The sequence below is a fragment of the Glandiceps talaboti genome, chromosome 1 (assembly GCF_964340395.1).
Source record: "Glandiceps talaboti chromosome 1, keGlaTala1.1, whole genome shotgun sequence".
Lineage (NCBI taxonomy): Eukaryota > Metazoa > Hemichordata > Enteropneusta > Spengelidae > Glandiceps > Glandiceps talaboti.
Window position 1 is genome coordinate 9,372,565 of NC_135549.1, and position 26,929 is coordinate 9,399,493.

General features: G+C 35.2%; 1 protein-coding gene across 1 annotated transcript in view; it reads right to left on the reverse strand.

Moving 5' to 3' along the window:
- Window positions 1-1,581: 1,581 nt before the first annotated feature.
- The window catches only part of LOC144432824 (stabilin-2-like), a 59,480-nt gene continuing 34,132 nt past the window's right edge, over window positions 1,582-26,929 (reverse strand). The window contains exons 29-60 of the mRNA XM_078121116.1: window positions 26,594-26,728; window positions 26,074-26,205; window positions 25,284-25,340; window positions 24,775-24,879; window positions 24,426-24,468; window positions 23,968-24,120; window positions 23,127-23,222; window positions 22,445-22,496; window positions 22,015-22,079; window positions 21,596-21,718; window positions 21,142-21,215; window positions 20,554-20,748; window positions 20,164-20,217; window positions 19,362-19,460; window positions 18,814-18,960; window positions 17,737-17,952; window positions 14,465-14,722; window positions 13,763-13,846; window positions 13,105-13,251; window positions 12,702-12,758; window positions 12,293-12,419; window positions 11,998-12,147; window positions 11,251-11,466; window positions 10,751-10,941; window positions 10,314-10,458; window positions 9,687-9,811; window positions 9,100-9,213; window positions 8,700-8,831; window positions 7,766-7,897; window positions 6,715-6,879; window positions 6,500-6,595; window positions 1,582-5,974 (exon numbers count right to left, since the gene is read on the reverse strand). Coding sequence (XP_077977242.1) covers window positions 5,948-5,974; window positions 6,500-6,595; window positions 6,715-6,879; window positions 7,766-7,897; window positions 8,700-8,831; window positions 9,100-9,213; window positions 9,687-9,811; window positions 10,314-10,458; window positions 10,751-10,941; window positions 11,251-11,466; window positions 11,998-12,147; window positions 12,293-12,419; window positions 12,702-12,758; window positions 13,105-13,251; window positions 13,763-13,846; window positions 14,465-14,722; window positions 17,737-17,952; window positions 18,814-18,960; window positions 19,362-19,460; window positions 20,164-20,217; window positions 20,554-20,748; window positions 21,142-21,215; window positions 21,596-21,718; window positions 22,015-22,079; window positions 22,445-22,496; window positions 23,127-23,222; window positions 23,968-24,120; window positions 24,426-24,468; window positions 24,775-24,879; window positions 25,284-25,340; window positions 26,074-26,205; window positions 26,594-26,728 — 3,912 coding nt within the window. The 3' untranslated portion in view covers window positions 1,582-5,947. The remainder of the gene's footprint in view (window positions 5,975-6,499; window positions 6,596-6,714; window positions 6,880-7,765; window positions 7,898-8,699; window positions 8,832-9,099; window positions 9,214-9,686; window positions 9,812-10,313; window positions 10,459-10,750; window positions 10,942-11,250; window positions 11,467-11,997; window positions 12,148-12,292; window positions 12,420-12,701; window positions 12,759-13,104; window positions 13,252-13,762; window positions 13,847-14,464; window positions 14,723-17,736; window positions 17,953-18,813; window positions 18,961-19,361; window positions 19,461-20,163; window positions 20,218-20,553; window positions 20,749-21,141; window positions 21,216-21,595; window positions 21,719-22,014; window positions 22,080-22,444; window positions 22,497-23,126; window positions 23,223-23,967; window positions 24,121-24,425; window positions 24,469-24,774; window positions 24,880-25,283; window positions 25,341-26,073; window positions 26,206-26,593; window positions 26,729-26,929) is intronic.

Genomic DNA, 26,929 nt, shown 5'->3' on the forward strand with positions numbered 1-26,929 from the left:
CGTACTGTATATGGTTACCCATGATAGACAATGGGGTAAATGGTTTATTCGTAATATATAAGTAAATACAATACGTCTGTCAAAAACTCGAACAAGTTATCGGGCAATCCATAGACACTCAAATCAATCTGTATGTTTTATTTTTAATGTATAGTAAATGAATATTTACTATACATCTAAAAAAAACAACAACATATAGATTGATTCGCGATTTAATAAGTAAGTCTTAACTGTAACTTTAAAACATATATTTTTCTGACCCGATAAGTCTGAATATCATGTTTTCAAATAAATTGTGTTATTGAATGACAACTTATACAAATCAAAATCCGAAAAGCATACAAAACAAGGCTTAGTGGGGGGACTGGGTAAGTTGAGGGACTGCCATGGATTGTATTGGGTCTTGGTAGGATATCTGACTGCCATGGGTTGTACTAGGTCAGGGTAGGGTATTTGACTGCCATGGGTTAAGTTAAGGTCTCACACCACTATAATGGTCTGACGTAAGGCGTGGTATATTAGTAGTTACCTTGGTAACTAGTTACATGTAAGCGCACTCGGAAATGATGCACTGTAACACCTCCCAGACTACGATTTAATATTACAATATACAATGTCCATTTCTGAAAGTTTAGAAAATGGGAAGTAAAAGGAGCGTTATGATATTGATGACTGTATTGGCAAGGTGAAATTGTTGTGTTACTTGCTAGATAACTTTTTCCATTGCTGAACATCAGTGATGTAATGAACAAGACAGATTCATTTACATTTCCACGTTTTTTCTAAATGACACATGGATTATATGAACGAAGAGAATATTACACTTTTAGTGATTTCGTATTACTTGAGAGAGAGAGAGAGAGAGAGAGAGAGAGAGAGAGAGAGAGAGAGAGAGAGAGAGAGAGAGAGAGAGAGAGAGAGAGAGAGAGAGAGGGGGAAAAGAGAGAGTGAGAGATAGAGACATACATACATACATACATACATACATACATACATACATACATACATACATACATACATACATACATACATACATACACACACACACACACACACACACCAGGGTTCAGCTGATGAACACATAATATTATGTACCATGTGTGAAAGTGTCTCGTACTATATATACTATGGTATACGTGACGACGATGCACGATCATCTTTTACTCGGGCAACAAAGCAACAAACCAATATCTCTATTCAAGCCACTGGCCCTATGTAAATACAGTAGATAATACTAACTAGCCTCCAGAAATAAAGTTATAATGTAACGTTGTAACAGTACTGATACGTAAAGAAATCGATTAGGAAATGGGTAATTCCTCTACAAACTTTAACTCATGTCTTCACATTATGTATAATTTAGATCTACTTTGGAAGTCCACTACGGAATCAGTATTCAACCAGCGCAATTTTAATTTCAAACGAAAGTCTTAACGTCATACGATCAAAACTAAAACGATATGGTTGTGAATTGAAAGTAGGATTACGTGGGTTTTGATGAATAAGTATGTGACATGCCTCACAAATACACGAAGTAAAAATACGAACACGATCGGGTACATTATTGAAAATAATTGCATAGTTTTATTATATAATTTAGTTATTCCATCATGCAGTAGGGGTTGTACATTCTGAATAATGACGTAATAAGTAAAGACAAAGGCACACATGGTGTGTATTTTAAAAGTTACGTTGTATGAATTCATCTAGTATTGCGGTGGGAAGACAACACTTCTAAAGTCTAACACTAGAGGACGCTGTGTTACAATTGAATACAAAGGACAATCGCAACTAGTACAATTTTCAGTAAATACACATACCCACACCAGTCCATAGACAAATGGAGGCGACCATTGCCTGTGACCAGTCTAACTACTTTTGATGAAATTGCAGCATTTGGTCTGAAATTCACAACCATGAAAAGTCTGTTTGCACTTACAATGTAAATCCACCAAAAACAATTGTGGTTTTTGGAATCATGATGTTACCAGTTAATGTTTCTATATCACAAGGGGTGATGGTCCAGAACAAAAAGACAGACATAAGTCCTATCCTTTAACACAGGAGTCACACTTGTTTTGTTTTGGGCCCATCAAAATGAAATTTGAAATTCAGCATATTGATTATAATCAGCACCTAAACCAAGCTGTGTAATATAGTCCCTATGTTGATCGTGCTTCACTGTAACTATGACAATGGTCTGTGGATGCAAAAAAGGCACTGAATATTGTAACATATCTGTGGCCATGAGTCTGACCCAGTCTGCTTACAGAGCAATGAGAAAAAATGTATTGTTGTATACTCTGGAAGTTTAAAAAAAAAAAAAGTTTTTGCAAACTTTAGTTGTAAAATGTTCCCCTTTACATTGATTTACAAATTGATGCATATAAAGCGTTGCTATAAAAGTATTTCCACCTGAGTTCTGTTACAGTTACAAAGAGTTATAAGTGAAATTAGACAACACAAAGTACTTTAAAGTTACCAAGTCTAGGTAAAAGTGTCTGAGAGAGGGCCTGTAAGAATTTGGTGCTTGCACTCTGAGAGAGAACAAACAAATAACGATACATTTGTATATGTTAAGAACAGTGGACCCAGTAATGACTGTGGCAATAAAAAACAGTTTAACAAACACACAACTGTGTCTTAATACCAAATGTAACTGCATCTATCATTTTGTGACTTGTCAATATTTACTTCAAAAGTGTATTTTAGATCTGTACTTGAGAATTGTCTCTAAAAGTCTCATCACACAACATGTTATTATGGGAATGCCCACAATGCTGAATCTCTCAATGCAAGTATAAAAAAGTACACATTATTTTGTCACACAGTGGTGTACTGGGCTCACTACTACTCTTTCAGGCTTGCCTCTCTGCATCCATATCTACAAATACAACCCTGTAATTGATACAAACATACATGCCTGCAACACACTACATACAACATGTCTTGGTACAGATTCTATTCTGACCTGCTTTCTGTGCCTGAATACCTGGTTACATACACGATGTTAGGACTAGCTTTACAAATATAATAACAAACTATTGTCAACAATAATATTCCTTTTAAAAATAAATAATTTCAACTTCTGATAATTGTGACTGATTGTGATAGCATATGACAATTGACTGTTTAAAGTCAGTTTGTAGCTATTGTACATAAACTCTCACAGCATAGGAAGACTCTTTTATTGAAGTGTAGTTTGTATTGAGTTTATACTCTTGTACATTACTTATGCTGATCAAACTTGGAATGGTATATTAATTCCTAAATGCAATTCATTTATTTACATTCACTTAAGGGAACATCAAACCGGCTCTTGATGTAAAAAAAATATGTTACATGACATCATGTAGTGACAACAACATAGTTACTTTGTTATCTTATAGAGTAGAAAAATACAAGTTGTGTCTTTATAGATTCTAAACTTACTCTAATTATTAATATCATACATAGAATACATTTACTGTAAATAGTTTGATGTGTCCCTACACAATGAGTTGACATTAAGGAGTATAGAAATTTTGAAATTAAGTTATATGATCCCAAAATAGTCATACACAATACACATTTTTGGTCAGGTCATGTAAAAAATCTTGAATTGAACATTGTGTACACTATACTATGCAGTGTTGTAAGGTAGCCATTATGGCATGAGTACCACTTTACTATGCAGTGTTGTAAGGTAACCATTATGGCATGAGTACCACTTTACTATGCAGTGTTGTAAGTAGGCCATTATGGCATGGGTACCACTTTACTATGCAGTGTTGTAAGGTAACCATTATGGCATGGGTACCACTTTACTATGCAGTGTTGTAAGTAGCCATTATGGCATGGGTACCACTTTACTATGCAGTTTTGTAAGGTAGCCATTATGGCATGGGTACCACTTTACTATGCAGTGTTGTAAGGTAGCCATTATGGCATGGGTACCACTTTACTATGCAGTTTTGTAAGGTAGCCATTATGGCATGGGTACCACTTTACTATGCAGTGTTGTAAGGTAACCATTATGGCATGGGTACCACTTTACTATGCAGTGTTGTAAGGTAACCATTATGGCATGGGTACCACTTTACTATGCAGTGTTGTAAGGTAGCCATTATGGCATGAGTACCACTTTACTATGCAGTGTTGTAAGGTAGCCATTATGGCATGGGTACCACTATACTATGCAGTGTTGTAAGTAGCCATTACGGCATGGGTGCCACCATCAAATTTTGTGTTACCAAGACTACAACTTGGAAAGTAACCAAATGTTTTTGTTTTTGTCTTAAAAATCAAAACAAAGTCCTGAATCTGTAAAACAGTGGCAGTCTGTTGTCAATATCACAATTGATTTTCAAGATGTCGGAAAAGATATCTTTGGTATATTTCAAAATCCAATTTTTACTTTGACCCCTGAAATGCTAAAACGTGTACAAAAACAGCAGTAAACAATCTGGTGAGTACGTTTTAATCAATACTTGCTTTGTATAAAGATGACAGTATTAGTTGTAAAGTGAGATAGACGTGTTACTGTTGTCATGGCATTTATCAATAACTGTACACATGTATATATGTGTATCGCTAAAATTAAAACATAAGTCTCTCTATTTTTCAAGCACTTTCAGATTAAAAATAAACATCACAAATCTTGGTTTGGGATTGAAGCTTTTCTGGGAGAACAGTTTGGGATTGAAGCTTTTCTGGGAGAACAGTTTGGGATTGAAGCTTTTCTGGGAGAACAGTTTGGGATTGAAGCTTTTCTGGGAGAACAGTTTGGGATTGAAGCTTTTCTGGGAGAATAGTTTGGGATTGAAGCTTTTCTGGGAGAATAGTTTGGGATTGAAGCCAGCATAGAGAATCACTGAACTTCATTATTGTCAAACATGCTGCTCTTTTAAATAATACTTTTGAAAGGAAAATAATATCTTAGTATTTAAATAATAAAGAAATTCCTTGCACAAAATGTTAAAATACTCTTGATAAAACAATGGACAAAATTCATTGAAAGATGTAAATCTTGGATCCAACTTTTGGACTGACAAACTTAAAGGAAACTGTACACGAGTGTTGAAACAAACTTCAAAAGTTGACCAAAATAATATTGCAACATAGTATGTACATATCAAAACAATAACAATAACAACAATATCAATAATAATAACAATAACAATAATAATCAATAAATATGAAACGAAGTCCACCTGTACAAAGTAAACATCAAAAAATTGAAAACTCAGCCTTGGGCAAAAGACACTAGTATCAACTATTAACACTATAGCGCCATCACACAACAATATACAAACTACTTTTGTTTTTTTTTATATGGCACTTGACAGTGGTTGAATTCAACTGACACTACACCAAACCAAGTACATTAAAATACTGGAAGCTAGTTTAAATTTGAAAATTGCCTGTTACTTGTGTGGAATTTTCATCAAATGAATAAAAAAAAAACACATCAAAATGATTTGGTAAATATGTGGTTCTCCAAAACAGGTATAAGTTGATGGGTTTGATTATTTATAAGTTCTGAACTGAAGTCTGAACAAAAATAATTCTGTATGAGTTAAACACATTTTGAGTATCAATTAAGTACAAATTTCTTCACTGTCTTTTCTAAAATTCAAACTAAAAATATACATTTCTATCTAAATCTATAACCTCTACCTGTTACATACCCCTGTAAGTTTCTATACAGGATTCTATTTCAAATATTTCAGAAAATAATCTATGATATAAAATCTTGTAAATATTGCTATTTTAGTGAATGGCATATTTCAGCCAATCCAAATATGTACTGACTTGACAAGGTATGGCAGTCACCATAGTCAGTTGAATACAATGTGTTCAATAGGTCTTTGCATGCCATTGGCACTCTGTCGTGCTACTCATATTAAAGGTAACTGCTTGAATCATATAAATTGGTAAGAAATCTCTGCTATGTATTCTCTTTTTGCTAGCTGCCAGCATCATTTGTTGATGTCTGTAAATTAGAAAAAAGAAAGTTACTGAAACTGTGTGTGTGTGTGTGTGTGTGTGTGTGTGTGTGTGTGTGTGTGTGTATGTAATGTGTGTGTGTGTATGTGTGCATGTATGTATGTGTGTTAGTGTGTATGTATGTACGTACGTACGTACGTACGTACGTACGTACATATGTATGTATGTATGTATGTATGTATGTATGTATGTATGTATGTATGTATGTATGTGTGTGTGTGCATACATGTATGTATGTGTGTGTTTAAGTTTGTGTGTGTGTGTGTGTGTGTACATACATAATCTTAGGTATGAGTGTATGTGTGTATCTGTGCATACATCAAGATATACTCCAGTACATGGATGAATGTATTAATGATACAAGTCTGTCTGTCAGCATACAATGGTAAGTTGTATTCAGCAGCTATGTAGGTGTTGAATCTTGTTGGATTCTCAATGTCTACCAGTACTAAGGATAGATTTGTATAGCTTACAGACTGGATTTGGGATATTGTAAACAGACAGTACTCACCCCTGTCTCTGCATAGAGGGGATTATCAAATACTGGTTTATCATCATTCACTGTAGAAGGTGTACCCAATATAACTCTACCACCTTCAGCACCACCCTATTGAAAGAGAAAACAAACCAACGAGTTCAAGTATGTACTTTTTGTGTATTTTACGAACTTCAAACATGTACTGTAAGATACTGAAATATATTGACAAGGGTATAGGATGTACTTACTGAAATATATCGACTACACACTATAGGACTATTAGGATCATTCAGTGTAAGTTTCCTTCTGTTTCTTCTATACCAGATATAGGAGAGGAATAGCACAACTGCCAGCACCACTATACTTACTACTACCAATGCTACAATTCTGGTTGTAGGTGAGAAGTCCTTATTCTGAAAAGAGCAACAAAGAACTGATTGTAAAAAATAGTTACATCCCATAATAATTTTTTGAATTGTAACACCATTCCATATCATTGGATTACTGTTTCTGAAAGACTACATTATGAATCTAATAAAGAGTATCCCAACCCCTTAACTAAGTGAAAGTGTTTTGAGGGAACAATATTCCTGGAAGGATTATTTTTTATTCAGCTGTGGTACACTACCCTGGGTGTGATGATCATTCACTGACTCCCCCCCTGACCCCCTCCCCCCATAACGAAGGTATTGATTTACTTGATCTACTAGTACATATATTTGCATACCACAGACCATTACAACAAATACTTCCACTTGTACACATAGCCCAAGCCCAAACTAAATTTCTCAATAACATAAAACTCAAAATTTAGAAGACTCTCAGGGGTATATATGTTTTGAAATTTTCTTCTGAAGTCTTTATCTGTTTTAGTTTTTGTTATAATCCAAATAGTTGCTTCATTCCATAAATGGGGTACATTATGTGAGAGAGTACCTGGTACTTCTGTCATATGACACCTAAGCTTATACAATGTCATGTCAATAGTTTTACACAAGATGATCACAGTGTCTGGTTTCATGTGGATTAGTTTTATGACTTAGTTTAATATGACTTACAGTTTACAATGTGTCATCTTTTCTTTTTTCACTTCCTACTAAAAATATTTGAAAAGTCTGACACCCTATTTAAGGTTAAGGGTACACCTGTAATTACAAGAACTTACTAGAACCAAATACTTAAAGGTATATGATGGATTAGCATTTATCCAAGATATCCATGGGATACAAATATTGGTGTTTAAAGAATAAATGACAGCAACAATACTTTCTCTCAAAAAATTAAAGTAAAGTTCAGTACCTCAGAGACATCTGCTTCTGCTTTGCTAGTCATGATTGGTTTGACAAGTGGTTCATTTATCACGTGTAGAATACCATTGGATGTTGGAATGTCAAATTCCAATATAGGTACTTTATTGCTGTACCATTGTTCCTAAAACAAAACAATACCATTCAGATAATGATGCCAACATTTTATGGCATGGTGTAAAAAAATATACACAATCAAACAAGTTACGTGTCTAATCTCTGCAGTGATAATTGCATAATGTCACACAAGCTCAACAAATGGACATCGTTCGTTTAGGTCAATACCCCCCCCCCCCCCCCCAAACAAATGCTCACAAGTGTGACATCAAACATTTATATATGATGTAAACTGTGATGAGAACTGTAGTGGTCACACCGCTATGACCGATGTAATAGAAAAACATGACGGTAAACACACTAAAAATTATTAAAATACTACCAGAAACCCAGCACCATATCTCACATTAGAAGTACATTTTTATCAACTTATCAACATCTCAGTAACAAATACAAAAGCTGTTATCATTGAAGGAGTGAAAGTTTTCCATCGAAATTTGGTTTGAAGTGTGAAAGTGAAGTTTAGCAATGGCAAAGCTGCCAGACACCCCCCCCCCCCATGAATGAAGTTTGCTTATTTAGCTTGTGTGACATTGTGTAGTCGTCCCTGAGAGAGATGTAATTTCATGAACTTGATAAAATGTTGATAGTATTTGAATTACATAACCAATTTGGGTACATGTAATATTTCAAACTTACCAAATGAATATTTTGATGTTGTTTTGTTTCTTGGGAAAGGGAAGGAGAAAGGACTTCCACTATTCCCTTACTACACATAAACCTGATTTCAAGTCAATGTCTCTTTGGCAGGGTATTAAATAGAAAGCATTTCTACAGATGGTGGCCTTTCAACCTCTGTCTACACCTACCTCTTTTCCTTTTGTAAGATGAATGACGCTACCAGACATAGTGGTGTACATTTTACCATCACTGAATTGTCGCTGACTCTGAGGTTGGAGTTCAGACACAATATGGCTCTGTATCCCCTTTGTAGTCAGAGTCTAAAAGTTGGTAGAAAATTAGACTTATTAATTTACAAATAATATCAACCTTTTTTTTTGGTAAAATCATATATAGTACTTTATTATCAACCATGGACAAAACAATTCTTTGTGAAAAAATGCAGTGGTATTTTGAAAGATTTGGCTGAAAAAAGCAGAACTTGAATCCCCATGACAATATAGTTAAAAAGTGACTGAAGGAATGTTAATAGGCAATGAACATTGTTTATGTAAAGATGCCTATAATGTAAAAAAATTGAAAACTTACTGTGTTTGGGGAAATGTTTCCATTTATTGGAACAAAAATGGTCAATGTTGATGTGACATCTTGTAAAATGCTGACTAAGGCAGCTCCATCCTTAGATTCCATGAACATGATAGACTAGAATAGAAAACATACATATTTTTAATGGACAAACAATTTATTACATTTCAATATATGCATTCTTTCTTTCCAGACCTTATTTATCTTCTGATGGTCACAAACTAACAACTCCTGATGTGTTCATCACAACCGTCAAAAAAGAAGGAAACACTGAGTAGAAAGATATCCTTAGGACCCAATAGCTTGTTCTTCTTTGGAACACCTTTGGAATCCCTTGCCTATTTCTCTTTAGAAACTATTGAACTCCCCTCCAAAATATTTATGAATCAAACCGCAAACTAACAAACTCTAACTAAATGTTTGTTTTCGCTTTATATAGTTTGTTTCACTTTCTCTAAGACAAAGACTCGGTGTTTATCCTACGAGTAAAATGCATAAATGAGATGTTTAGAAAGTCGAATAATAATACACCTCCAAATCAATACTTGGTCTGCTTCCCTGAATATAGTAACTCTATCCTTTATACTTACTGTAAAGAATTCACTGAAATGATTGATAGAAGCCAATGTTTCATACATATCACCGTTACATAACGTTCCATTGCCAACATAACCGTTTTTACATACGCAGCTACCCCCACCATAGGGATTTCTATCTGTAAGATTAAACCATGCAATTCATTCACATCAAATGTTTGTAAATTCTCATTTCCAAACTGTTAGTAAAGAAATTGATTTAAAATTTTTATATTCAAAACAACAAGGAATAAGTTCTCAAACAAGTATAAATTTCATTAGATCATCCCCCCCCCCCCCCCTGTTACTGGGGTTCTTATAACCTACTGATGTACTGATACGTAACTACAACTGTAACCAATTCCTACAAAATGCACCCCATGCATGTGATTACACTTGCCTTAAAATAAGAATGCTATATGCAGTATTGATTGTAAAGATGAGTGAATTAATTCTGACATATATACTGGAATGTGCATATCAATACTGATAGAGATTACTCCATAACTAATATCACCATTACAGCAATTCTTGAGTTAGCTAAAAAGCTAACGCAAACATTCTGCCTGAATGGCACTCCAATGGCAATACCGTAATATTCTTTTGTTTTTATTTTCTAACTTGGCAAGAATCCACGCATACCTGTTACTGGAAATTCTAAGCAATAGGCATTTTCTGAACATTCTGAAATGAGTCTATCACATGCATCAACTTCAGGTGGTTTTGGGTGACAATCAGTGATGCCATCTCCTACCAGGGGATAATTACACATACAGCTACGCGAGTTCTGAAAGAAAGCAATAACAAATGATAAATTCTTTTACATAAAAATCCTTACCATGGAGTGCTACCATATCTGCTCACAATTATTACCCCTGGCACAGATCAATGGCAGCACAACACCTCTTTACACATTCTCAACTCCCTTGGGAGCATACAATCCGTTGCAGTGAATAGGATTTAAGCATTCACATTGCAATCTCTATCCTACCCGGTCCTCAGTTATACAGCTGGGTTGACTTGCTTTTTTAGTCCTATCAAATTCATTGCCACAAATGTTTTTTTTTAAAAACACTTACTGGTCCTGTGTATCTACATGTTGCATTGCTATGGCAACCACCATTTAATCTTTCACACAGATCAACACCACGACAGACAATTCCATCTCCCTCATAATTTTCATGGCAAGTACATCGTACAAGTGTATCTGTTTGGTTACAGTCAGCATGATTACTGCAGCCACCATTGTCATATTCGCATCTATCTATGACTGGTAATCAAAAACATACAAAAAAGACAAATATTACATATTGCACAAAACTTAAAAAATTTACAATTTCTAAATTATCATGTAGGCTTTAAATGCCTCTCCATGTGCTAATGCTTTTTTAAAAAGAAGAAGTGTACATCACAAGAAAATTGGTAGAAATATTTTTCCCCATTAAAAATGACAACATAATTTTTTTCAAATTAATCTAAATTTGAAAACTGAAACATAGACATAGCATTAATTCTCCCATAACAAATAAAATTCCAGACGTGTAACAATGTAACTAATGACCCTGACCCACTTACTTACCTGTACAATCTCTGCCATTGCCGTAATAGTGTGGACTACATTCACACATATTATCGGGTCTACACACAGCATGTGTGTGACACGGTGGGTCACAGGTTGGTAGAGGAGCTGTTAACCGTGTTGAACAGTAGGGTCCAGTCCAACCATGGGCACAGAAACATGACCCGTCTCCTGTCATTCCATCAATACAAGTACCATGCTCTGAACACTGGCATGCTGTGAACAACAATAATAATAATAATTATAATAATTTAATAATAATAATAATGATACACATGAAGTAGTAAAGCTAATGAAGAGACAGCTTTTTAATATGTGGTTATTGCATGTACAGTTCAAGTGATCCACACACATCAGGCAAGTTTCACACCATGGGTTTCATCTTCTAACAACTGTGGTAAGGTTTTCTATAAAGAAGAGCGCCATCTAGTGGTGGATATTCATGATGAATTGGACCCATAGAAATCAGTGTTATCTTGTTAGAATTATAAAGGTTGACACTGTCAGCTGGGAAATGAATAATACCTCAACATCAAACATTTTAGTGTTACCACAGCAACAGCTGATTTGTTCTGACTTCTACACAGTTGACTTTCACCATTTTAGAACCATGTACCAGATTTTTACCATAATTTAACAGTTATTTAGTCACACTATCAAATGTGCATGTTGCTTGATCAACTAAAGCCAATGTCATGATACCACTATCTACTGCCACAGAAAGCCACAACTGTAATATCAACCTACCTTCACATTGGCGGCCAAAGAATTCAGGCTGACATATTTCACAGGCATCTCCAGCGAATCCTGGCTGACATGTACATGACCCATTCTCAAGGTGTCCATCTTTACATGTACCATGTCCATTGCACGGATTACGGGAACCACCAGGGCATTCTGTAGATGGAAATTAACAACATTACAACTGTTATTCACAAAACACTACAAGTTGGGTTTACTGACTTTCAAATTATGGAAAATAACCTAAAATCACCACAATAATCGATACAAATGAATGCCGACTGGCTGAATGAAGACTTACCTCTGCAATCGGCACCATAGTGGTTGGGACAACAATTTGGCTGCATGTTCATTATTGTACATTCTTGCCGGCAACCCGTCTCAAATTCAAACCAACCAATTCTATATCGACAGTCAGTTACAGCACCCTAATATATCAGATAACAAAGAGATTACAATATAATCAGAAAGTGGACCTTTACAAACATTTCACATGACCCCCAGGAGATAGCAAGACAGAATTTACAGATAGCATCATAGTATGAATGACTGACTGACTGGAAAAAAATGTCTACAATAAGGTGAGTTATATAAAGGACAATCTCTACGGCTGCCTTTACAGCAATCTTTCTTTGAAATCACAAACCAGGATTCTGTTACATGTAACTTTATAGATAAACAACTAGCAATACTCTACATAGTATACTTACTGTTGGTTTGCCGTTCGGAGGACACACAGGTGGGAAACTGCAACTTCCACAACGACTCTGAAATAGTTGGAAAATATTTCCCATTAAAATTCTACATAACAATAACAATCTTTATTGCATAACAACATGCCATAGCAAGCATGGTAAAGCATACAAAAATAACATGTTGTGAACATATATACATTTACATGTACTTGACAAGTCATGGAAACTATCACTACAACAACCTTAGTATGGGCATTTGTGCCTTCAGATTGGGATGTCTTCAATCCTCCTCACATCAGACAGATACTATCTTCACGTGCCAATACCCATTTTGGGGTAGAGCTACTGACAACATATACAAGTCTGTAAGTCACAGCTCATGGTAAAAAGGTCTATGTATGTATGTAAGTATATTTACCATCACAGTTGTCCTGCTTCTATTATCACATCTTCCACCAATACTTGGAGGCTCTAGTACACGATCTATACCATGTGCTATACCACCATCATAGAGAAGGTTTCTCTCTACAAGTTTGCTGTTGCCTTCATTCAGATAGATGTCACCCTAGTTTTGTAGAAAATACATCAGTATTCAAATAGATGTCACCCTAGTTTTGTAGAAAACATATCTGATTCAAATAGATGTTACCCTAGTTTTGTAGAAAATATATCTGATTCAAATAGATGTCACCCTAGAATTAGAGTTCTGGGTCTAAATACACACTTCATCCAATCATTTGTCAACAAATGGAATAAAAGTTGATACAATTTATATTTCTATTGCATTCTGCTTTAGTACGAGGCTCAAACATCCAACAAACTTCAAGAAATTTGAACAATGCACATTCTTTGTGAATGAATGTTCATGGACTTTGCAGTCATGGTAGTAAGTTAAATGAATAAATATAACGTAATTCAAGGGAAACTTTTTTAAACATCAAAGCCCAAATTTTTGGATGTTTTTGTCAGCATTTCCAAGGGTACATTTAACTATGGTACTATGAGCTAAAGTTATAAAAGAGGCAGATGGAATGTGAATGACTATCATGTATTCCATACAAGCCGTGTTTACTTACCTGGTTACCCCAGCAACCAGCCGATATGTCAGAGCCTTGCATTGTTGTTAGATCAGGTGACACTATCAAATCTGACGAATACATCTGAAAAGAGAGAAGAAAAATAAGAGTTGATAAACAATTAAAACATGTGTCTTGCTTTCCTCAAATGGACAAAACAACGACAGTTCATACATGACAATTGAGATTGTTAACTATGAGGGTTAACAAACTGTAGATATGACATAAAAAAAATATCAAAAAATGTCACATATGACGAAATGTCAAATTATTTCAATATAAAAACCTCTAGATGTACCTGATACATTAGAGAAATTCTCCAAAATGTATGAATTTTATCCCAACCTATCTAACTTTCATTGTTACACTTATGTTCTATTTCACATTGTATGTAAAATATGTGGGTGGTAATATTTCAGCTTGTAACTAAATACATAATGATCATTCGTATTTGACTGAAGACAGGTCAAATCAGATAAAAGAACATCTTTCACATATGAAGGACAGTGTGGCAAAGCTTCCCACAACAAAAGATGTTGCTAGGTGGCCAGCACACCTTAAAATCAGTTTTATCAACATTGCCTGCATGTACTCTAACGTCCATAAATCCAAGGTTACTCAGCTCGACAGGTACACAATATAGAAATTGGACATGGACTACTCTCTGGTCTTGTTGCATGACTTTGATATCTGGGTTCTTACCTTTCTGTCTCTTATCATATGATACTTCATGTATTCCACTAACGTGTCAGGATTGTACACATTTTCAATCTCATCTAGTTTTCCATCTGGTAGGGAGTTAAATGCATCATTGGTCGGCAAGAAAATAGTGAATGGTATATGTTGTGGATCTGATAACATTCTCTTTAAACCAGATGCTTCAAATAATCTCTTGAATATGGAATACTCATTCACTTGGCCTATATCTTCAAGTGGTGGCGCTCCTCTGGTTCTTGGAGGCTGTGAATATTGAACAGTATTGTGTTTTATCTTAGAGCGGGATATATTCCTGGAACTGGGTTTTGGACTACAAAAAGGTAATATGACAAGTAAACTTAGAATATTACCCTTTTACAGCAATGCAATGCACTGCAAGGCTGTAAACATGCAGGACTGTTACTCTGGGTTGAGCATTCATCATCCCATCCAAGTCACGTAAAACATGGAAGTCATGTTACAGCAGTGCAATGCAGAGCTGCGTGCATGTGCACATTACTAGCTGTTTAATCTGGGCTAAGGGAGTGGACCACATTATAATACATAGAAGTCCTATTACAGCAATGTAATGCAGGGCTGTCCATGCTACTCTGGGCTAAGTGATTGGACCACGCTCTGCACAGGTAAGAAAATGTCCTGTTACAGCAATGTAGTGTAGGGCTGTACATAGGAATGCAATTCTGGGTTGAGCGCTCCACATTATGCACATGTCAACAATGTCCGTCCTGTAACAGCAATGTCATGTAGTGCTACGGTATGCTGTTATTCTGGGTTGTCAATGAGCACTCCACATTTGATACGCAACAGTGACAGTCTTGAATAAATTAATTTACAGTTCAGAATCATGAAATTCTAACTTAAGCAACCCTTTCCATTATATGTTCCATCATAAAGCAGCTAGTGTCAATTTAGTATATCATGGTGGCAATGCTGAGGGTATGTATACCATGGTGCCAGAGTGGCAACAGGTGTGTATAAAGCCATAGTGCTAGTGGTATAGAGTGTATATGTCATATAGCGACAGAAGCCATGCGTGTTAGTGGTAGCGGGAGGGTACGTCATCGTGACAGAGGGTACATATGTCAGAGTGGTAGAAGGCATGCACACTTATAGTGATAGAAGTAGTGGCAGTAACGTCGTAATAGCACTCAGTCTGCATGTCATAATGGAAGAGAGTGCCATAGAGTCAGAGGGCACGCTGGTTATAGCAATAGAGGGTATATACATTATAGCGGCAGAGGGTGTGTATTCTTACTTATTAGTGGCAGAGGACATGTATATCACAGTGACAGAGAGTGTGTAGATTGGTGGCAGAGAAGTGCGTCGTCATAGTGGCAGTGGGTGTGTATGTTATAGTGATAGAGAGTGCACATATCAGGGTGGAGTGGGGTGTGAAGAGGGTAGTGGTAGAGGGGTCTACATCATGGTGGCATACTGAGCATATATGTCAGATTGGCATGCACAGCGTGTGGTACGTTATGACAATGAATAGATCCTACATGACAGTAACGTAGTGAAATGATGATGAGAACAAGGAAAGTGCATTCAAAGATACCCAAACACCAAGCCTTAATAACTCCTTTGCACGATATTCCCTTTAACCCAGATAGTTCCCCATTATGAGCATTTATTTTCAAATATTTACAAATACTGAGATGATCGACTCACATAACATAGAGTCAACGTATCTTATTAATGCACCATAAAGATCTACTCATTTACTTGCTTAAATCTGAAGGAACCAGGTTGGTGTAGTCAAAAACTTGACTGGTAGACCTCCACCGTAAAGATCTCAACTTCTATTTCCCAATTCCCATAACATCAATCCACCACAAATACCCAAGTCCATCCACCCCAACTCCAATTCTCAACACCCATTTACCACAAATTTCCAATAACTCTTCATTGTAGTTCCAAAACACCTATCTACAGCCAAACCACAGGGGGGCCAGGAAGTGTATTTTATGTTTTGTATGTATGTATGTATGTATGTATGTATGTATGTATGTATGTGCGCGTGTGTGCGCGTGTGCGTGCGTGCGTGTATTTTAAAGTTATCTGTTGGTTGGTCGGTTTATTCATGTGATGTCGATAGGGGTATGTGAATGTTGTTTGGATTATTTGTTGTGTGAACATGGGAATTTGCATGTGCACATGTCTCCCCATCGGAATGTGTACCTCTTTTTTCAGTATCTGTATGTACTTTACCATCAGCTAGTCTGGCAAGGGTTAGATGTGCTCATCATGCCAGTATGTGAACTGGACGGGCATAAGTACAACAGACACCTCTGTAAACTCAGCTAACCTCTACCCCAAACTCTTGCACCTCAAACCCAGCTGCCCACATCCAAACCCAAACTTAACCCCTAAACCATGCCATCATAGGACAAATTGAGGTATACCAGGAATGGGGATGTATTGACACTGAAGTGATGATGGTTATGAAGATTTATCAAAACAAAATTAATTATTTATAGAGAATCAACTTAAAAAGGAAAATTACACGAATTACAGCAAATGACAATAGTGTGGTGATAACTAGCACACAAGAGATATAAAGGGAGAGATATCAAGGGGAAAATCTAGAAATGATGCAGAGAGGAAAAAGATGGAGAAACTAAGGCCATGGGCAAAAAAAGAGTTAACTTTAGTATCAGATTAAAGTTTAGATCCCCACATAAACTTGAACATTGTTACCTGAATTTTTGATGGTTCATTTCAGTCTTTGTGAACAGACGGACTCACTATTCAGAACTTGTGACCAGGAAAAAGCCGTTTGTTTGTGTTTGGATCAAAGTTTCATCTGAGAGTACCAACACAGATGAATTTTCATTTGAAGACAAGTTTGTTTAAATGATTCACTTTCTTGCATAGGAAGAAAATTTATTGAAATATGTTATAGTTCTTTTTGCATGTGATTTTGAGGTATTTCACTAAACTGTTATTTATGTTGAAACCAGGAATAAATTTAATGACCGCTATTCATGTAAAACGTTTTAAGAGTAGTATAATTTAGTACATAATTTAATATCATCTTGAGTAGAATATTTCCTGTAATAGATAATATATGGCGCATCCACATATAAAAAAAACATCAACACAAAACCTACCATTTTTCAAGACATTTTTCCTTGAGATCATGGAGAAAGGTTTGTTCTGGCCAAGAATCAGAGCGGAGACATGGATTGCAAGGAGAGCACGGAATGCAAGCATGGAATGGAAGCAAGAAGTGGAATGAATGGATAATGAACGCTAACCTGTGAACCAGGATGACTTGCCCCACTACCACCTGCACCCCTAGGATCAATTGAACCTCCTCTTGGATTATGGGGAGGGGGAGGACGATTATCATTAGGTTTAGGTGGGGGTAGTACCTCTGGTACCAGTATTTGATCCACTTCCTGTATGACACCATTGGCAGTCAAGAAATCACTCTTCACAATGTTTGCATTTCCATTCAGAGTAACAGTATCCTAGAAAAAAAAAATATGCATGATAATTTAATGATAATTTGATTTGTATGTGTCTCCTGTAAGAGTTTCACTTCAAATGTTTCTTATTAGTGTTTTGGTGTAACTCATTTTACAGTTCTGACAGCTCAACAGAGCACTGCTACAACTTACTGCAATGAAAACTCGTGGCTGAGTTGTAAACAAAATAGTCATAGTGAATGCCTATATCTCTGGCACAAAAGAGAACTTGCGAAACCTGCCATGTTGAATGATGCATCATGGGAAATGTGATAATGAATACTAATCAATTAGTATTGTAAACAATGTTGATACATTGTTTGTAACCACAAATGATCAATTTATAGTTACTCTGACCACTGTGGGAGGTTTATATTTTATCAGAAGCTCCAGATTAGGTATTACGATAACTACAGATAATCCCATAGTCCTTTGTGTCTGAGCATGCTCAGCCTGGATTGCACGTTCTTTAGTGTGACTGGTCATAGTGAATGTCTATATCTCTGGCACAATTGTGACTGGCCGTAATCAATGTCTCATTCTTCAATAGAATTTCTAGCTTTAGACAAGCATTTCTGTACAATCTTTAAGATGACAAACATTTCAGGTACTCAAGACGAGAAAGACAATTCATTACTACGTATAATCTCAGTTAGAAACTAAGACACTGTGGTGAAGTCATGGAAGAGTCACATGGTTCTTGATTTTTACAATTTACCAAAAGGCATACCTCTACTATGCTGAAACTGATCGACCAACTAAATTTCAATAAATGTTCTAATCAGTAACACTAACACTAAATCTGAGGATCGTGGGAGGTTGAAACAGGGGTATGGATTGACAACTCTAGTCTTTACACTGTACCTGGGTGTTAGATATTGTAATTTGTTGTCCATTCATACTTGTCAATGATGGTATACTTTGCATATCTGAAACAGTTGATGCCACACATCCAATAATATGATACTCTAAGATAAAATGAATTTGTTCATCTTGACGCCAACGATTCAACTGAAAAGTAAGAAGAGACGAACAGTTAATACTAGACCTAGGTTTCTTTGTTTCATGTACTCTATCTTGTACACATAGCAATAATAGTTGAAAAGTAGGAACATTGAACTGATGTCATACATGGTGAAAATTACATTAACTTTGATATGGGCTTTCGATAGTACACGTCTTGGCTGTTCTTTCTACCCATCCAACCACATGAAATCCAAGATGATTTGATTTTCCACTAATTCTATCGCCATGACAACACTTTATATACAATGACTGATTTTCATGGCAGAGTAGCAATAGGAATAGTGTTCTGTACAACGAGAAAACAGACCATAATTTATGATCAGAACACACTCATTTTAGTAAAAAACTGAAAGACATTTTTTTTAGTTGATTTGCTCCACTCTTACCTGTCCTGGGTTTGCTGTTTCAAGATTTTGGAATGCTTGGTTGTTTGGTATGAAGAGAGTGAATGGACCTGGACCAATCATAAAACGGACATCATTCACCTGTCAAATAATTTAGTAATAATTAATACATCAGATGATATAATGATGAATTATAAAAGTAGCACAAGTTCTGACAAATACCATTGCATTGAACAGTAACATGGTGTAGCATCAAAACAGTTACACAAGTGTTGGCAAAATAGCCAGAGAGCTGCAGTCTTTGTGACAGTCTTCTCCCTAGAGTTCCTTCACAAGAGGACTCACACCAACAGTCTGTAAGGTATGCCATGTCAGGTCATCCTCCCATGTAATAAAGGCCAAAAAATACACAGCATATCTTACAGTCTAACAGACCAGTAACACTTTCTGTAGTTACATATATTCACAATTATCCAAAATATTGATAGGTGGTGAAAAAATTACCCATGATTAGTATTGAAATTTCATTAGACTCTGCTTTCATAGATCAAGGTTCATAGGTCAAGGTTCATAGATCAAGGTTCCAGGATGCAATTAAATCCAAAGTTCTAACATTACCAGTATCTATTACTGACGATTAAGTTGGACCATTCTTTTTTTCTGGACTAACTTTCTCTACAGATCTGTCAGACAACTGTGTTTTTCACATATACTCTTAATCCTAATCTGACATGGGCCTTAAACTCTGACCTATGACCTATGACACAACTGGTAAAGTTAGCTGCATTACTGTTTGTTCCAATGTATTTTAACCAACTCTTTCAAGAATAACAAATATACATACCACACTTTGATATAACGAATTAAATGATGTATAATTTAGATTCTTGCCAATTTCCTGATAAAAAAGAAAATGATATACAGTTAGGGTTTGGGTTCAGGGGACATTTTGCCATTGTTTTCCAAATGGTCTCTGTGTTGTTTATATCTTAATATCACATATACAGCCATTACAGATTGGAAGAACAGATTTATATAGTCTTTTTAAGTAGATGTCAGTTTCCGCATCCACTATTTCGTGTGAGACATCACAAATTTTGTACAGAAAAAAATACAGAAAAAAATTTTTAGGGTCGGCAGTGAAAAGCTAGGTGGGGTCAGGTAACCAGAACCAGGTCTCAATGCAAAGAAGTTCTGAAAGACATGGGTAAATCAGCAATACTATCATACATACCTCCATAATTTTTCCTATACAAGTGATTCCGTTTCCAATGTAACCACTTATACATGTACAAACTCTCTGGTCTGGTCCTGTATGGGTGCATATAGCTAATATACTACACCCACCATGGTCTTCCATGCATGGATCTATCTCCTGGCAACCAACCAATCCATTACCTTGGTAACCAGGCAAACAATTACATGCTCTCTGTAAGATAAAATGTCTCAAAAATTCAACCAAACTTTGTTTCTTTGTTTAATATCTGCATAATTTGGTCAAAATGCTTTTTTTCTTAACTTTTACAAAAGATATCAAAATTGAGATTTTTTGAACATAAAAACCTCTTGCATACTTTCTTTCCAAAAGTTTATTTACAATTTCAGATTTCAATGAAACTACGAGTAAAATAACAATTTTCCTTGCAATTAACATTTTTCCTAAAATTTAAATCTCTCTGGAAATATGGAGTCGTGGTGTAACTATTTGATTGTTGTTGTATTTTTGTGTCTAAATTCATAAAAAATTTATACATAATTAACTTTTCCGAATTCTTGTCAATTTTCAAATCAACTTAAAGATAACTATTTTGAGGAGACTCACCATATTTGGACCGGTGAATATACATTCTGCATGTTCATGACAACCACCATTGTTATACACACATAGGTCAATTTCTGAAATGTGAGCATATATGGTAGCATTAGTATCTCTTCACAATTGACTGACAACTATGAACTTTATGAAATAAGTGATATAGACATGAAATCAGAATTTTCTGAATGTGTCCCATCAAATACTACACAATATCATTTTCAGACATTTAAAAAAAAAATCTAATTCTCAACACCTTGCCTTTTATGTCTCAATAATACGTCTGACAGCTCCACTATGTGGTTTCTGACTGTTTTCTCAGGTTGCCAGTTACATCATAGTCACAGTTCAACTATCACAGGTTTTTGTGACATTAGTTTGTTGACTTTTGTATTGTATGATTTGCTTTCAGCGTCTTTGATCACATTTCTGCTGGTTTGTTTGCTTGTCTCTAATGTCTTACCTTCACAGTAGACGCCATCCCCTGAGTATCCATCCTGGCAATTACATGCCCTACTGCCTGGAATGTTGACACATGTAGCAAAGTCAGAACATCCACCATTGTGGTCTTCACAAAGGTCTTGTGCTGTAAATACACACCCAAAAAAATTCAAACTGATATGAGCACAAAAGTTTATCATTTAGGATTGGAGTTCTCCAAACTCAGTTTTACACTGTTACCAGATTTAGCATTTCTGTATACACCTTACTGAATATTAGTTTAAAATGAAGTAAAAACAAATAAAACAGCCAGATTTATTTGACTGTTTAATGGAAAATAACACAGTAATTTCAGTATATTTAGCAAAATAACAATTACTGTTTGTTTTTTATAAACATATTGGCACTATGCATCACATTTTTCTATCTTTGAATACTTACCTTGACACTGCTGTCCATCTCCTACATAGCCTCTGTTACAAACACAAGTATTATTTGCACCACAACTACAAATAAATCACACAGAAAATATACTTGGTAACCGTATCGTAAAATGTCTGCATTCATCCTAATGCTCTCTTTTTCAATGTCACCGAAACTATCATTATATACATCAAATTATTTCAATGAGCTACTTTATTTGACAATTTTAAGATTAAATTTCAGTATTTGGTGACGAAAATAACAACACAAGAAATGATAAAAATCAAGTTTATACTTCGATATATTATGTATGACTATACTGGGTACAAAGGATATTGGACGATAGTTTAAAAAAAAAATAATATTCAAGTTTTTGATTCACAATTTTTTTAACCTTAAAATTTTTTCAATACAACATAAACTATTATCTTAAATCAAATGTACTTACAAAGCATTTATGTCACAGGATACCAGACAATCTCTATGTGAGTCTGTTGTTGCTATAAAGGAACATACAAAAAAAAAAAATATAAATATGCAAAGTGCAATTTTATACAAAAATCAGATGTCGATTGAAAATACACCCTGATATTTCAGTTCCCCATTTCTACAGGTATTGAGAAAAACCTTGTTTTCAATTGGAATTCAGTTTCATTATTGACACTGATAATGTGATTATTATATGAAAATAGAATTTCTTGTGAAAAAAAGAAGTTTTTTCCTTGAACTTTCTAATTATCTGTTATTAACCAGTGATACCCCTAGGTTCAGTTATAAGCTATTTGAGCCAGCATGAATCAACCCTACAAACATGGCTGCCTTATTTTCAGGGTATAACTATAGTCTAAAAGCCAAGGGTTAACCTTTGTGATAATTTATGTATTTTATAGTATTAACAGTTAATTTACTACATTCTCTGTACATTTTTACAATCTAAGACTAACAAATCTGAATTCCGAGCATTGCTACTACAATAGAAACTGGATAAAGCGAGATAACAACCAAGAGAATTTTCTACAGAATTGCATCATATTCTAAGATGTGACATGGAAAAATGTTGCACCTATTTAGAGGATGTGTGTAAAACATAATGTAGTGCAGGTATGGGTATCAATTATTGTGTGACATACATTGGTTGCAGAGATGTCCAGCCCATCCAGTTGTACATACACAGATAACACTGTTGCTTGGACTGGTCATACATACACCATTGATGCATGGACACACTTATCAATAAAAGAGAAAGACACACATTAGAATACACAGTGGAAAAATGAAACTATGACACATTGTGGAGCCTTCCCCTCCCTAGGTTCTGATATCACTTTAGTTCTGGGTTAGATCTACAGATACAAGTGTACTAATGCTATGTATAGGGAAGGGGAAATCCAACTATTTAGAATGAAGACTCCAATAATGTGGTCTAGAACTATACAAAAATTCTTGAATTTTGGTTTCATTTGTTTTATATCATTATGTATACTTATTTGATTCGGATACTGATTTGGAACTCTATAATAATCTGATCAGACAGAATTTGTAACTACCATTTAGTCATAGTGTATTAAAGGCCAGGGTTTCAATCCCAGGTTCTTGCGTTACTGTAATGTCTCAGTAGAGCCATAACAATTACCTAGGATTATTCTTTTGTTCTGGACCAACTTTTACTAAAGCTCTGCCAGATAACTGTTTGTCACACCTTTAATTCTAATCCCTTTTCAAAGTGCACCTTTAAATGGTTATCAAGTAATTTTCAAATACTAACAATTTCTGCAAGTTTTTAGGTTTAGTATTGTATATATATAGAGAGAATGATGATGAAAACATCAGGTTTGGAAAACATTTCTTTATGCATTGCCCCTTCAATGAATGTGACTATTCATGTCAAAGTTTGATGAACAGATGTAACAGCTATCGATCTTTACTAATAGCTGATTTGTTTATTTAGCTCATGGAGGCTATGAGACCCACCTTGATCACATTTGTTGCCATAGAAACCAGTTGTACATAATTCACAGGCTGTGCCAGTAAAGTGATTATCACAGGTGCATATCCCATCACCTCCAATACCATCATTACACACACCATGACCTGTGCAAGGGTCAGCTGCTCCACCAGGACATGCTGATGATGGAAAAACAAATCATAAAAATGATGTATATAAATTAATTGTATATCATCAAAGGTGGAAATGCAGCAACGTGTTTAGAAGAAGATTGACGTGGTTACACAAAACAAGAACTATATCTGAGTTATCAAAATCATGAACAAAACTGAAGTATATTCATTCATTCTAACCCTAACCTATACAAACCAGCTTCTGTGACCTGTACCAGAACATGGCTATATTATGTCGAATATGTCAAATGAATACATTGCAACCTTTAATAGAGATCTGTAGAATGTTCTTGTTAAATACTGTGCCTTACCTCGACATGAGGGGCCATAAAATCCTAAACAGCAGTTTGGTGTCTGAAAATGAAGATTGCTAAAATGTTAGCCATTTAATAATAATCAAAAATTTGTTGAAACAGAATGATTGAGTAATTCCATCATTTATCTGCTTTGATTATTTTGGTTATTTTGATCAAACGGCTGCTGTTCAGTCTCCTTGTAATCATATTTTTTTTTATGGTTATATCTTTACTTGCAAACATAGTACATACAACCATAGCCCCTTAATAGTCTACATGAAATAGGGTCTATGATACAACATGAAAGTTTAAAGTTATCTCACAGGAAATTGACTATCAAAGCAGACAGGTAAATACAACTTACGTATTCAGTCATGATACAATTGACTTGGCATCCATTCTGTGTATAACTCCTCCCACGTAAATCTCTAGAGTACCGACAGTTACTTTGTAAACCAGTTGATGGAATCTGTCCAAACACAACAGTTACGAAAAATTTTGGTCAATTCAGCACAAAATTTACTGCCACCAAAATTTGGCTGTTGTTAAAAAGTTGATATTGCATAGCAGGGATTTCTTGAACATTTTTAATACGTAAAATAAATTGTGTCATCAGATCATTTATAAATTGGAATTCAGTGTCTTCACATATAAGAGATTATACTTATTTAGTTTGTTATTTTGTCAACTATTGTTGTCCTCATTTCCACGTCTGCTGCTCATACATTTTTTGTTGTTCTTCAGTATTTTTGTGCTTTCAGTTGTAGAATTCTTTAGTCAAGTTGAAATAGTATAATAAACAGTGTCCATTGAATCAAAATGAAAGGCTACATTAAATAAAACACATGACAAGTAAACCAAAATTGTACTTACTACTGCTTCAAAACCACTTGGACATACCGGTGGAAAGTCACAACTACTGCAAGTACTCTGTAAAAAAAACCCCAAGAAACGTATCATTGGATAGTTAGTCCTTCCTTCAAACTAGCAATTCGTACATAGTTGTTTCTAACTGTTCTAGACAACTACACTAATACATTTAGTATGTTTCCACCTGAAGTTTGTCAGATAAATGTTAACATAGTGTACTACATGAACAAAATTAACTAACATAACAGAGATGTAAATATGTATACACAGGCAATTGGGACCTATATTCCTGTCTTCCTACATGTCATATTTCAGTTACCAATGTTTCTACCATTTGACAGATAAGGATCACAAGAAGAGGGCACCCTGGATTTGGCAAAGTGATGACTAAAATTTGGTCAATGCAGTGGTAGATAGTATGGCAATGCATGAAGCCATGAACAAAATGTGTACCAAAGAACTGTGTTTTTATAATAGCATTACAGTAGAGGTTAGGCATGTTTTGATTACAGGTAGTGGCTAATTAAGCAGGGTAGCATGAACAGCACAGAAAACTTCATGTCTGCTGTTTTCACACTACACTACACTACAATACTAAACTGTTCTGGTCCTCACTTTCTGCTCCAAATACAGTTTGTGAATAGCACTCCTAGTGGCCAAATCATGAAATCTTTCATCTTTCTGATAACCAGAATATAGTGTATTGGCCAACCATTTGAAGAGATGATATGAAAAATAATGTCCTTAAAACTACATTTGAATTTGCATACAAGTGATTTGAGAAAAGACTTACCGGAGTTGATGACGAATGGTTTAAATCACACCTATTAGCCAGGACATCCAATACTCTGCTAATACCATGTATAACACCTTTGTCTGTCTGTATGTCTGCATCCATGATGAATGACTGACCATTGATATGAATCTAAAATCATAGAGAAAGCTTGTCAACGATATTTTCACTTAATATTACTAGAAAGGAATGTTTAGTACATAGCAATACACTGTACAAGCAATACACAACCATTCACCCCCCCCCCCCCCCGATGTTTACAATTCATTCAGTACATGGTATTTTCTGTTTTTGACTATACTGTTTCAGATGTGCAATTATGATAATTGTCCACTTCATGTTCAGTTTGTACTTTGTAAGCATCTAATTACCATAATTACCAAATAATACGATAAATAATATAATGTAAATAAGATATTTGTAATGAATATCTCGCAAGATTGCTAAGTTTTGGTCAAAGGCAAGCAGTGGTTTGTTTCTACTCAGTTGGCTCTGATTTGTACACAGTACATGTACTTACCTGATTGTCATCATGAACACTAAATGTCAACTGATAGTTGTGGCCTAGAAGTGTCGGAAGATGAAGACCATCATGGAGGTCTTTGCTTAACAACTTCTTCTGTGGTATGATATGGTACTTGATGACAGTGTCATCCTATCAAATACAAAATATTACAAAATGACAACAAACTGACTGAATTGTACTATTGAAAGTGTGCCCTCTAGAGTTGAACAATGTAATGGAAAGTGGAGAATGTTGTACAGCTGCCAAAAATATTCAGTAATTTCCCAACTATGAAAATCTGCAAATTTCAGTTTTGCGTTCAATTCAAATGACCATGTTTCAACTGATGCT